This window comes from Rousettus aegyptiacus, unplaced genomic scaffold (assembly GCF_014176215.1).
Source record: "Rousettus aegyptiacus isolate mRouAeg1 unplaced genomic scaffold, mRouAeg1.p scaffold_m13_p_6, whole genome shotgun sequence".
In the NCBI taxonomy this organism is placed as follows: domain Eukaryota; kingdom Metazoa; phylum Chordata; class Mammalia; order Chiroptera; family Pteropodidae; genus Rousettus; species Rousettus aegyptiacus.
This window is the reverse complement of record NW_023416309.1, coordinates 71442105-71454888: the sequence shown is the minus strand read 5'-3', so window position 1 is coordinate 71454888 and position 12784 is coordinate 71442105. Positions and strand designations below refer to the sequence as shown.

At 47.3% G+C, this 12784-nt stretch overlaps 1 protein-coding gene across 2 annotated transcripts in view; it reads right to left on the bottom strand.

The window, feature by feature from the left end:
• GAS7 (growth arrest specific 7) overlaps positions 1-8098 on the bottom strand; it is a 204867-nt gene extending 196769 nt beyond the window's left edge. The window contains exon 1 of one of the 2 annotated variants that reach the window (XM_016121292.2): positions 7759-8098. In XM_016121292.2, coding sequence (XP_015976778.1) covers positions 7759-7941 — 183 coding nt within the window. In that variant the 5' untranslated portion in view covers positions 7942-8098. The remainder of the gene's footprint in view (positions 1-7758) is intronic. The other variant, XM_016121299.2, reaches the window with a different exon arrangement.
• Positions 8099-12784: the final 4686 nt, after the last annotated feature.

Here is a 12784-nt window from a genome sequence, read left to right as displayed (position 1 = left end):
CACCCCCAGAACCAGTGGAGGCAGAAGCAGCCTTAAACAATGTTAGAGCATGATACCTATCCTCCCAAAAATTGCTGAGGAGATTGCTCTGGATAGAGAGACCTTAGACAGGAGACTGTCTCTGGCAATTGCATGGATAGGCAGAGACCCACACAGCCGGAGGAAAGCTCAGCAGATGCCCAAATGACATCGAGGAGCAGCTGGACCCTTAGAATGATGTTTTTTAGTTAAGTCCCCCAGAATGTAAGTGCAGATCTGGGGAAAGGGCGAGAAATGCCAAATTACTTGACAGTACATTTCTTCCACCGTGCAGCGTAGAGACTCAAAATACAAATTAAATTCCTATAGAAAAATAGAAGTTACATATATTGAGGTGGGTGTGGTCTCTATCCAACTTACCTGCCTCCCTCTCTGTCCCATCCCAACCTCTCCTACCCTGTTCACCACTCTCCAACCTTTCTAGAATATTCTGGTTCTTTCAAGTATATCAAACGTATTGCCCTCTTCAGGGTTATTTGTATTTGTATGTAGTGCCTTCTGCCTCAAATGATTTCTCCTGAGATACTGACATGGCTGGCCCCTGTGCATCACTGAGCTCTCTGCTCAAATGCTACCTCCTTGGAGAAGGCTTCTCTGACAGACTTATCGAACAAACCCCTTCCTGCACTCCCCCACTCCATCACAGTATCATTTCATTGGCCCCATACTACTTTGAAATTATATTTTTTTTTGCTAGTTTACCATCTTCCCAAATAAAAGGTTAGCTTTTCTGTGTCTTCACTGATTCACCTCCAGCAACTACAACGGTGCTCACAGCCCATCATAGGCACTCAATCAGGAACTGCTGAATAACTGAATGATCAACTTTTGGACAGGGATTGGCAAACTACATAAAGTCCATAAGCTAAGAATGGCTTTGACATCTTTAAATGGCTGAAAACAAAGCAAAAAAAATGCATAATAATTCATGGCACATGACAAAACGAATTCAAACTTTAGTGTCCATAAACAAAGTTTTATTGGAACACAACCACACCCATTAATTTGGGGATCATCTTTGGCTGCTTTCACGCTCCAAGGGCAGACTTGAGTAGCTGTGACAGAGACCATACGCCCACTCTCACGGCTTCTCATAGCCTCACGGCTTCTCACAGCCTCTGGCACACTACAAATCATAGTGACGCAGCTACAACTTGATTTTGCCTCTTGGCTTGCATAGCCTGAAATGTTTCCTGGACCTCTACAGGAAAAGTTTTCCAACACAAGTTAAGGAGAAGGCTTTGAGAAATGTTTCTGAGGGAAGACAGACAGACAGGCTTGCTCCCCTAAAGGAAGTGGGAAGAAAAGACAATGTCAGGTGATGTAAACAGACAGAAGGTGATGACAAACACTCCAGTGTGGAGGGTGGGGTTAGAAGGCAGTGAAAAGAGGAGAGAGATTGAGTTTAGTTTGGACATGTAAAATATGAGTACCTGGGGATCGAATCTGGGTACAAGCTCAAAAAGTGAGACAAATACAACGAACCAGAAAATTAACCTAAAAAAAAACAAATATTTATCAGATGGTAGATAGGGAAAACACTAAACGTGAAAGAGGTGGATGAGTCCTCTCATGTGTCCACAGAAACCTCACACAATTCATACAGCTATTATAGCTAAACCTCCATGATGTTACCCCATGCTCTGGTCTACCAAAAGACAAGCCAAACCCACCTGCTGGCCACCATTTCTACTTCTCTTCGTAGGGACAAACACCACCTCAGAAGCTTTGTCATTACAGGGAGAGAGGAATATAATAATTTTGCAATTAAGTGTAGGGAATCAGTCCTAACATTCTGTTAGAAAGCTTGTCATGTGTCACCTTGCTGCTGTAATAAGGGAGCAAGCTGGGAGAACAATGTCCCCTAGAGTGGCCTGACAAAAACCCTAATACCTTACATAAAAACAAGGCTTCCTGGTTTACCAAACATTTTCTTTCGCCAGTGAAGTGGGGCCTAGCATCCATGATCAGAGATGAAGTTGACCAGGCTATCAGATAAGAGCTGGGCTTTTTTAGGCTGAGAAGAGCATCTCATTCACGTTTCTAAGTAGTAATGGCCTGCAGAGACTCACATGGTGGTTAACAGATGTCAGGGATTCCTGCCGACTTGTTGCTAAGGGAACTTTTAAGAACATGTCCAAATCTATAAGCCCTGCCCACTGCTTTGAAGTCCTGTGGTGAGGTCACCTGACCAGCACCAGGGCAGTGAAGAAGGGACAGACTCTTCCTGAGCAGAGTGGATAGTGCGGGGTGGTGGGGGGAAGGTAGGTTTGCAGACATTCAGAGCTACAAATGTAGCCACAGCCCCAATCAAAGGGTAGGATGACAGTGAAGTTGCTGGAAACAGCACCTTGGTCTTTTCCACCACAATTACATACTCAGCAAACCACCAGCCCTAATTACACCTTTTGTGAACAGAGCTGATGACCGCCTTAAAAATTATTGGCAAGAGGGACAAGGCCACACCCATTTTAGGAAATTTTCACATTACAGAAAAAAATGCCCTGTATTAAGATCAATTTGTGTAATATATCAGCCTCTACTAGATGTCAGACAGCTCAGATACACTGTCTATTAATAACCAGCACCAAATAGCTCCGACCTGAAAATGCTGGACTGGTATGTCAATGGCAGTGGACTGACCCAGGCTTTAGGGACAGGAAAATCTGGTTTCGAATTCAGCTGCATCATTTATCATGTGGCCTTTATAAATAAATCCAGGGCATCTTGAAAAAGCATATATCCTCCAAAGATGGCGAGGTAGAATGGCCAAGTCTCCTGCATTTTATCTCCCTCTGGGTGCTCTCCTGTCTGGCCTGGCGCTGCTTCTCTGTAACAGATCATCTTTCTCAGGTGTGTTCTCCCCACCCTTCTGAGTTAGCTGGTCTACAAAATGGCCCTCAACGAACCTGGTCTCCCTATATCTACACCTGTATGTACCTCCTTCCCACAATGAATATAGACTGGTCCCAGAAGGGATGTGACAATTCTGAGATGAAGAACTGACAATTTCATCTTGGATTGTTCTTGGATGTGAATCCCCATGTAAAAACTTCAACTGCCCTGCTGAAGAGAAAGGCCACATGCAAAAGCCCTAGAGGATAAGACACCACATGGAAAAATACCAATGTACCAGACATGTTGAGTGAAGATGCATTTTGGAGGTTCCAGCCCAGGTGAGCCTCCAGGACTCCATTCCCAGTCTCCAACTGCCTACAAATGAGAGGGAGACGCCAAAACAGACCAGCAAAAGAACTACCTAGCTGACACTAAGTTTTGAGGTGGCTTGTTATTCAGCAATAAATAAGACATCATTCCTTAATTATCCATAGCACAGCCCACTGCTGCAGCTCCACATCTCTCTGCCACAGCCACACCTTGTAAACTCCTGCAGGACAATCACATGAACCCAAAAATGGGAGAAGAGAAGGTAGAGAGAAGGCGATCAAGTTCAAGAGTGACCTTCTGCAACTGTCTAGTTCCACTGGCAAACAGCATCACATACTGTTAGTATCTCTCGAGGTCCAGACCTTACAGCCAGATCATGGATTCTAAGAACAGCATGTAGATCAAGGAAAGCTCTGTTGTGTTTGCATTCCGATCTTATTAACCCCCAGAATTATTTCCCAAAAGCTCTGGTAATTTTTCCAGATGCCTTACAGCAGGGGTCCCCAAGCCCCAGGCCAGACCACTAAGGTCTGCAGCCAGTTAGGAACTGAGCCGCACAGCAGGAGGTAAGTGGCTGGTAAGCAAGGGAAGCTTCATCTGTATTTGCAGCAGCTCCACAGAGCTAGTCACCAACCCAGCTCCACCTCAGATCATCAGGCATTAGATTCTCATAGGAGTACAGGTCCCTGGTGCCAAAAAAGTAGGGGACCGCTGCCTTACAGTATCTTCCAGGTCCCTTTCTTCTCTCCATTCAAGGTAAGAGCAGTCCACAAGGAATTCCTGGGCCAGGTTCTGGCTCTCTAGCTACTGAACCTGTCCAGTCATTGGACCATGTTTGACTCTCCAGCTCTTCCATGGAGATGGAGATCTGGGCTCCTTCCTCTATGTACCTTTCCCAGAAGCTGTTTCTCAGCCTCCATGTACCCCAGAGGTCTGGTGGAAATCTCCTCCCCTACAGGGCCCCCAAGACTACGGAGGTGATCTCAGGCCCGGCTCGCAGCCGACAGAATGTGCTTCTGCAGACTCCAGCCCTGTCTCACGTGTCCATCACAGCTCCTCCTCAACCATGTATCTCGAATGTTAGAATTCTTGACTCCTCTCCCTTTTCATGGCTGAAAAGATCCTCAAGAAAGATTTTTCTCGCCGCTTTTATCTAAAGACGTTATGTCTCATACGCAGCAGCTGTGGGTCTTATCTATTAGGCCTCCTCCCTTTCCTGGGAGGAGCTGGTTCCTCTCCCTGGCAGTCCCTGGGAGGCTGCCCATGCCCTGACCAGCCATTGGGGCTAGCTATTGGTCCCACCAGGGCCCTCCACACTTCTCTACTTGAGGTGAGGTTTTCCTAGAAACTGCCTTAGGAGTCTTGACCAAAGATTTCCCCAGGAACCAGGTTCAAAATCTACCTAAGTGACATCTCCCCAGGGACTGGCTGGCTGCCAGGGCAGATCTGCCAATTCCCCTCCACAGGGTATGCTTCCTACAAAGCTTGGGCTCAGTTCCCCTTTCTTCATATAAACAAGGAAGAAATCCTTGAGGAGTGTCCATTTTGCATGTGCTACTCTCAACCCCTAGCACTCTTTTTCATCAAGATGGGGTTTCCCGGTATCACTTCACCAGAAAGCAAATGGTACACTGGGGTGGGAGTTACAGTGGAGGTGCCTTTCTCACCTGTGCAGCCACCAACCCACTCCTCCCCCAGGAGGCTGGTATCATCCCTTCTGTCTGTACTGGTATCCCCAGTAGCTCCTCTGGCCTTCTGAAAGCTTAGCCCCCAGCAAGCTCTGTGTCAGGCAGCCCTTTGGCAGACATCCTATGGGGTTCACCGCCTCCAGGACCAATGAGCCCCTTCTCTGGCCTCCTCGTTTCTGCACTGTCAGCTTTGATGAACACCTGGCTCGTATTCCTCTGGACTCATGTTTCCATCTGCTGGCCAGTCCACCACGAGTGACTCCCTTGGGACCACTACATTCTCCGCGAAGTGAATCTGTATTTGAGGACTCACCCCAACCCAAAAGCTTGCACAGCCTCCATCCCTGACCAGTCCTCGGCCTTGAGATCCAGCCTGCTCACAGAAGAGGCTCACAGACAAAAAAAAAAAGCCAGATCTACCATCCCCTCTGTTGAAACCCCAACACCTTTGGTCCTGAAGAGCCCCAGGGTTCAAGGCGCAGGCCCCCCTGCCTCCGTAGTGTGAAAGCCAGCTGGCTCTGAGTGAAATCAAACTTCAGGTTTAGCAGGAGAGATGCTCCAAGTGGGAAGGAGCAGCTGTCCTCATTTTAACCCCAATATTTCAGCCACCCCTTAGGGATGCTGTCACCACCATGCTGACCTCAGGGGTTACACTTGCTCTTTCCCACATGGATCCACACCCTTCCCTCATGGGCCTTCTAGCACAATTGAGCCCAGGCTATCATGTTTAAAAGAAAGACAGGCACAGGGGTAATACTGACCATCTGAGTTGCTAACCAAAGTTGCAAGCACTACTCCTTGGGCAATTTCCTTCACCTCTCTTAAATTCAGTTCACCTGCTTTAAAATGAGGGCTGGTGCCTCCCCCTTCACGGAGCTGTCAGGGGAATTGGTGAGTGTATGTACTATGCCTTGCACCTAGAAGGTACTCAACAAGTGGAAGCTCCTCTCAGCAGCCCTGCTTACACAGATGCCACTTTTATTGCAGGTCATCTGAAAGCCCCTTAGGCATCAGAGATTTCCTAAGTATGTCTATGCCATAGAATGTGACTGACACACCCAAGACTGTCCCAGCTGATCACTCAGCTTATTCCCTGAATCTGGTCCACCCTCCCTTTCCACCACTAAGAAATGCAGAGCCATTCCACTCTTGCTAACACAGCCTACAAACCCACCAGCTTCACACCCACCCAAATACAGCTGGCTGAGTCCAGCCAGGGACACTCCGCACCAGACAGACATCTGACAGCCAAATTTCCACATCGGTATTTCCTCGAAAAGTGTGGCCACCAGAGGAACTCTAAAATAGTAGTCTTTCTCAAGGCTTTGGAGCTAGAAAAAAAGGAGGTGCCAAGTCTTCAGAAAAATACACTTGCTTTCTTTCACATCCCAATTTCAAGTAAGGAACTGGGAAAGCTGAGAAACACACCTGAGCCTCTTCTTCACTCATAGGTTGTCAAAATACAAAACCAAGAAGGTTAGGGAATATACTATGCCGCCAGCCCACAAGAGCTCCCAGCCCACGAGAGCGCCTTCCAGCCTAAACTTTGCTCAAATGCTACTAGGTGATTCGTTTAGGAGGGATTTTACTGTTTTCCCCTGAACCTGAAAGAAACATAATGTACCTTTATGAGGCCAGGCTCTATTTTTGATAATGTATCCACAGGATACTTTTCGGAGAAACTCACCCTATCATCATTTCACCTTCTTCCTTCCTTCCTTTCTTTACTTCCCGGAGTTACACTGGAGCATTTTCAGCCGAATTTTGCAACTTTGTTCTTTGTGAAGTAGGTCAGGGGTTAAATTATAAATAAGTTCAGTCTTCATGACTTGGGCAGCATTTTACAACCGGTCTGCATACTTACACAACTGCGGTAACCACTCATGCAATCTATACAATTCCAGTGTCAGGGAGCCTTTTACTATAAAATATGTCCTGTAAGGTCTGCGTCTCTCGGTCTCTCTCTCTCGGTCTCTCTCGGTCTCTCTCGGTCTCTCTGTCTCTGTCTCTCTCTCTCTCTCTCTCTCTCTCTCTCTCTCTCTCTCTCTCTCTCACACACACACACACACACACACACACACACACACAGGACTTTAGAAACTCGGGATCCCACTCAGGCTGTGACCATGAGCTCAGCGATTAGAGGACAGAGAGGCCTCCCAACTGTCACCTAGACAATAAACAGCCAGCTGACTTGGCTCAGTAGGTCCCCTGTAGCCCTGAGGCCAGGCCAGAGGCCCCGGAACAAGCCACTTTCAGGTTCTGAAAAGGAGGGAGTGCTGGCGGGGCGGGGGGGGGGGGGCGGTTTCTCTGGCACCCCTAGATCAAGCCCAGTCAGGCTCGGCTGACCAGCAAGTGAGCGGCTCCGAGGCGGCCAAGTAGCCTGACCCAGGGCAGCAAGACCGTCCACAGGTCGGCAGGCTCTGGGCTCCCAAGTGGAGACACGGGGCTGTGCGGCCGAATAGGTGCCACTCTTCCGATCCCTGATCCTCCGTGCGTCTCCCTTAGACCGCAGGACTCTGCAGCCCTTTGCCGGCCCCAGTACTGCCCGGAAGGCACCCGCCCGCTCCAGAACTCACACGAGCAACAAGTTCTCGCTTTCTCAGGGCTCCACGATGTGCTCGCGAGGCCACGCACGAGGGGCGCTTGGGGGGTGATCCCGCGATGCCCACGCCCTGGGGGGCACCGGCTGCCTTCGCCGCCCTCAGGAGTGCGGAACTACGGTTAAGACCGACCCTCAGCGGTTGCCTCGGGGCGCCCTATGCACAGAGATGGCTCCAGCATCCCCGGTGGGGGCAACAGGTCTGCGAGCGCGCCGAGGACAGGAGCCTCCGGTCGCCCAGACCCTGGCCTCGTCCCTTACCTCCAGCAACTGCACATAGCTCGCTGGAAACCAGCCGCGGAGTCCGTCCTCCTTTTCGCCTTCCCACCAGCCGCCGTCCGGGACCTGCAGCAGCGTGATCAGCTCGCCCGCGGCGAAGCGCAACCCCTGCCCGTGCCGCTCCCCGGAAAAGGGGTACAGGGTCCGGCAGCGGGCGCCGGACATGGCCTTGGCGCCCGGGCTCACAGCGCAGCCTGCATCTCTGCCGAGCCCCGCGGGCTGGGCAGCGGCTCCGCGGGGTCCCAGGCGCCCAGCAGCGCTCCGGGCTCCCGCGCTCTGGGCGCGCGCCGTCTCGGGGGGTGTGCGGGGATCCCCGGCCAGGCGGGGGGCGTGCGCTCCGCGCAGAGAATTGGAGCCTCGCTGGCTTCGGAGAGCAAGCGGCGACGCCCCCGGGTCGGGCAGCTAGCAGATCCCAGCTCTGGGCGGGCGGGAGGGGCGGGGCTCAGGGGGAGGAGACCGAGGAGCCGCGGGCTCGGGAGACAACTTCCCGCGGACGCGGAACGCGGGCTGCCGCCGCAAGGGCCAGCCGGAGCTGGGGACGCCCTGGCGCGCGGAAATGCGCAGCTCCCTGGGGAGGTGGGATCTGGAGCATCACCCTCCGCCGGGCTCCGCGGCGAGGGAGTGGCCCGGCGTACGTGGAGCGGGGTTGGTGGCCGGGTGGCCGAGCCGGGGCTTCCTCCGCGGCGAGGGGGGCGGGGCGGGGGCTGGACCAGAGCAGCCACGCCTGCTGAGGGCTGGGCGCTCGCTCGCCTAAAGGGCAGATCACTGGGGAGGGGTCTTCCCATTCACACCCCGCCAGAGGGCCGCTGGGATAGAAACGCCTCTCCCTCGGTGCCTGTCATGTTGGTTTAGTGGCAAAAGGCGGTGAGCGCCCCCTCCGAGGTCCCCGTAAGGGAATGTGTGTGCGCCGTCACTGAACCTGGTGTTGAACTTGACTCACCGGAAACTGAACAGTGGGTGCAAGACAGGTTTGAAGCTGGGCGACTAAGCCGGGAAGCCGGGTAGCAGCGTGTTACACGGGAGGGACCGACCAGGAAGGCAATGGAGTTAGAGTTGGCAGAATTGGAAGCAGGCCCATGAAGATAAATGAAGGAAAGGAGAAAGGTGAGGGAAACAGACTCCACCACTTTGCATGCAAAGCGGGTGCTGGCTGAGGGTACCAATTCTGAAATCGAGATGGGCCAGGCCGAGGAGTCTACACTCAATTACTAGTCAACAAACATTCGTGGGAGGCTACCACATTCTATGCAATGTGCCAGATACCTACAGATATCATTTGGAAAAGTCTCTACTCCCATGGGACCAGTGGACTTGGGTGCTGAAGGAAACTGATCTTGAACTGATGATATAGGAGTAAAAGAAAACTGGGTTTCTTTTGTTAACCCACTCTGTAGGAAAACTTAAAGTCCACTTCTTAAGCTATAAATAGCTGGACACTTTAATCTCTCTGTATACTTTTAACTACCTATCCTTATATCCTGCTCAATAACCTTCCATAGCTTCCTATTGCCTATTAAATTAAGTAGAGACTTAGCCTGTGCATTGCAGGCCCTCCACTATACCTCCCCTGGCCTCATCTCTGTGTTTGCCTAGATGCCCTTTGTAAAACCAGTCAGGCTGAGCTACAAGAGCCTTAAGATCTTACACATCTTTCTGTGCTTTGAATCAGTGGTTCTCAAACCTGGCTGCACATTAAAATCACCTGAGTAACTTTAAAATAGGCCTATGCCCAGGCCCACCCAAGCTTTGAGAATCACTTTTGAACCATATTATGCATTTAAACCATCTCACCTGAGCAGTCTCAGTTTGGTCTCTTGCCACAGGCACGTTGACAAATGCAGATTGTTTATAATATTCCATCCATTGCAAATTCACAAACCCTTGCTTGGCTTAAAACATGGGGGGGAAATTACCCATAGTCACCACTAAGAGTCCTTAATGTAGAGCTACAACATTCTTTATAGAACACAGTCACCACAAGTAATTGACCTAATCAAGTCTTTGGAAGGACTAAAATTCACTGTATCGGTAAATTCAATAAATTCAATGTGACTGTTAGCAGGCCCAGCTCAAGTTAAGAGAGCGTGTCCAGAGTGTTTCCTCCTTGGTGCCTCTGAGCAACCTGTGATCCAGTCTGGTCTTGAGAAATCTCAGCCTATACAGCATCCAATACACTTCAGCTCCAAATCACCAACCCCAAACAGTTCTGCGACACCAAAATTAGTAACGGCTGTCAATTTTTTCAAGTTTTTCATTTCATTTCTGTAATCCTGGTTTGATTATTGCCCCCAGTTTCCAGGTAGAGAAACTGGACTCGCCTATCATACAGTCGATCAACAGCAGAATGAGGCTTTGAACTCAGATCTAGTTTATTGTCTTTAAGTGCTCCTTCTTCTAGTCCATCCTGCCAGAGTCAGGAAAAATGTATCCTTGTAGCTCATTTACAAATAGTATCTTAAGAAAGGGCTCTCTGGTGATACCCAACATCAGTCTTGATAGAAGACTGGACTAGCAGTCAGTGGACTCCTGTCCCTGATCTGTCAATGAAGCAACCTCAGACAAACTCCCTAAGACCTTTGTGTCTATTTCCACATCTATGATAGGAGACTAAGTCCAATAGCTGGAATATGGGACTCAAGATGGTTAAATGTGTAGGCTCTGGACTCCCTATATCCAAACCTCAGTTCTAGCTGGGTGCCCTTGGATAATTTACTTGACCTCCCTGAGCCTCATTTTTCTTATCATTAAAAGAAAATGGTAGTATTTATATCATAGAATTATTAAAAGAATTAAGTGAGTAAAAATGTAAACTATTTGGAGCAATGGAAGGCACATTAAGTACTCAAACAGTAGCAATTAATATTATCTATCTAATCCAATGACACCAGTTATTTATTATCTAACACTTCTTTTTGAACTAAAATTTCCAGAGCAATAATAGAAGTGTAAACTCTTACATCTTTGGAATGCCAAAAAATTTTAAAGTAACACTCTGAGTTTCTGTTTTCTCACAAGATCTTGAAGGAAAAATGAGTTTCTCCCTTATCTGTTTTCCCATTTGCCATTCTCCTCCTTGATCTGCTATTACTATCTTGAACTTTTATTTGAATCTTTAATTATTTAACCTCTTTGATAACTAAGTCTTATTTTATTGACTAGACTCTTAGTCACTCAAGGGAAGTATAGCATGTTTTTTTTTTTTTTCAATTTCCATTTATCCCTCTTAAAGCTTAACATTAAGTCTTGCTAAAAGTAGGCATTCAATAATTTCTGAATTCATTCTACATAGATTGTCTGGACCCCTGTTCCTATTCTGCTTTTCCATATTGCCAAGTTATTCTATAAAAGAATATGTCTTATAGTCAGGATTAGACTGTAAACTCCTAAGAGCAGCCTTTAGTCTCTCTTTCTTTGCTTTCTCTCAACTCTGTGCATTTGGTAATTATGTGCTGACAGATATTTCTTTTCTATCCAACACAGTCTTCTATAACTTTCCATGATCAGCCTTTGGATGGCAGAGAAATACGTAAGTTTTAATTTCTTAAAAGGTGAACATGTGTCATATGACCCAGCAATTCCCTCCTAGGTATCTACCTAAGAGAAATGAAAGCAAATGGTTACACAAAAACTTGCAGTAAATGTTCATAGCAGCACTGTTTAGAGTTGCCAAAAGGTAGAAATAATCCAAATGTTCATCAGTCAATAAGCAGATAGACAAGATGTAGTATGACCATGTAACGGAATAATCACTCAGCCATGAAAATGAATGGACACATGTAACGAGAAGGATGAACTTCGAAGACATTATGCTAAATGAAAGAAGCCAGACAGAAAAGGCTACATATTGTATGACTGCATTTATATGAAATGTCCAGAAAAGGCAAAATATAAGAGACTATTGGAAATGTTTTAGTAGTTTCCTGGGGGCTGGAGCTGGTAATAGGGAATAAATAAAAGCATAAGCTTTCTTTTGGGGGTGATGACAATGTTCTAAAATTGGGTCATGGTAATGGTTGCACAACTCAGGAAATCATTCAATTGTACACTTAAAAACAAGTAAGCTTTTGGTATGTAAATTATGCCTCAGTTAAACTGTTAATGTTAAGTCAAATAATCAACAAAAAGTAAATAAAGTCCTCATCCATTTGACAAGGGTGTTTTTCCCCACCATGTGTGCTACATCATTCAACAACAACCTAAGAACTATTAAGCACATGATATAAAATAGACAATGTTCTGGGCCTGAGGATAAAGAGGTGATTATGGCAGCATGTATAAAGAATTCCCATAGATCCATAAGAAAAAATGGATGACATGGTAGAAAAAAGGACAAAAGACCTGAACAGTCTTTTCACAAAAGAAGATAACCACCAAATGGCCAATAACATTAAGAGATTAACGTCATTAATCATAAGAAAAGCAAATCAAAATCATAGGAATTTAACAGTTTAGACTCGCCAGGTAATAAATATAAAAACAAAATGGAAAATACCATGTATTGGTGAGACTATGATGCACCTGGAACTCACATACTGCTGGTGGGAGCCCATTAGGAAATTTGATATTTAGTAAAGCTGAACATAGCATCCTCTATGACTAATCAATTCTCCTCCTAGGTAAAGCCCTGAGTGAGAAGCGTTCATATGTTCATTGAAAGACATATAGACCCAAACTGAAAACAACCCAGTGTCCATCAACAGTAAAGTACAATAATTAAATGTGTCATCATTAATCATTAAGTGGAAAATGCTACATTTTGAGATAAAAAAAAAAAACTATTGCTGCATGTAAGTAAATCCTACATTTGTAATGTTGAGCAAAAGAAGCCACACACTAAAGGGCACATACAGCATGGTTCCATTTATATGAAATTCCTGGAAGTCAGGAGAGTGGTTATTTTGGGAAGGGGTATATGGGGGTAAGTGGGATGCCGGTAATAATCAACTTCTTGATCTGGGTGCTAGTTATACAGGGCTGTTCTCCAGGCTGTGCACTTATTTGTGCACTT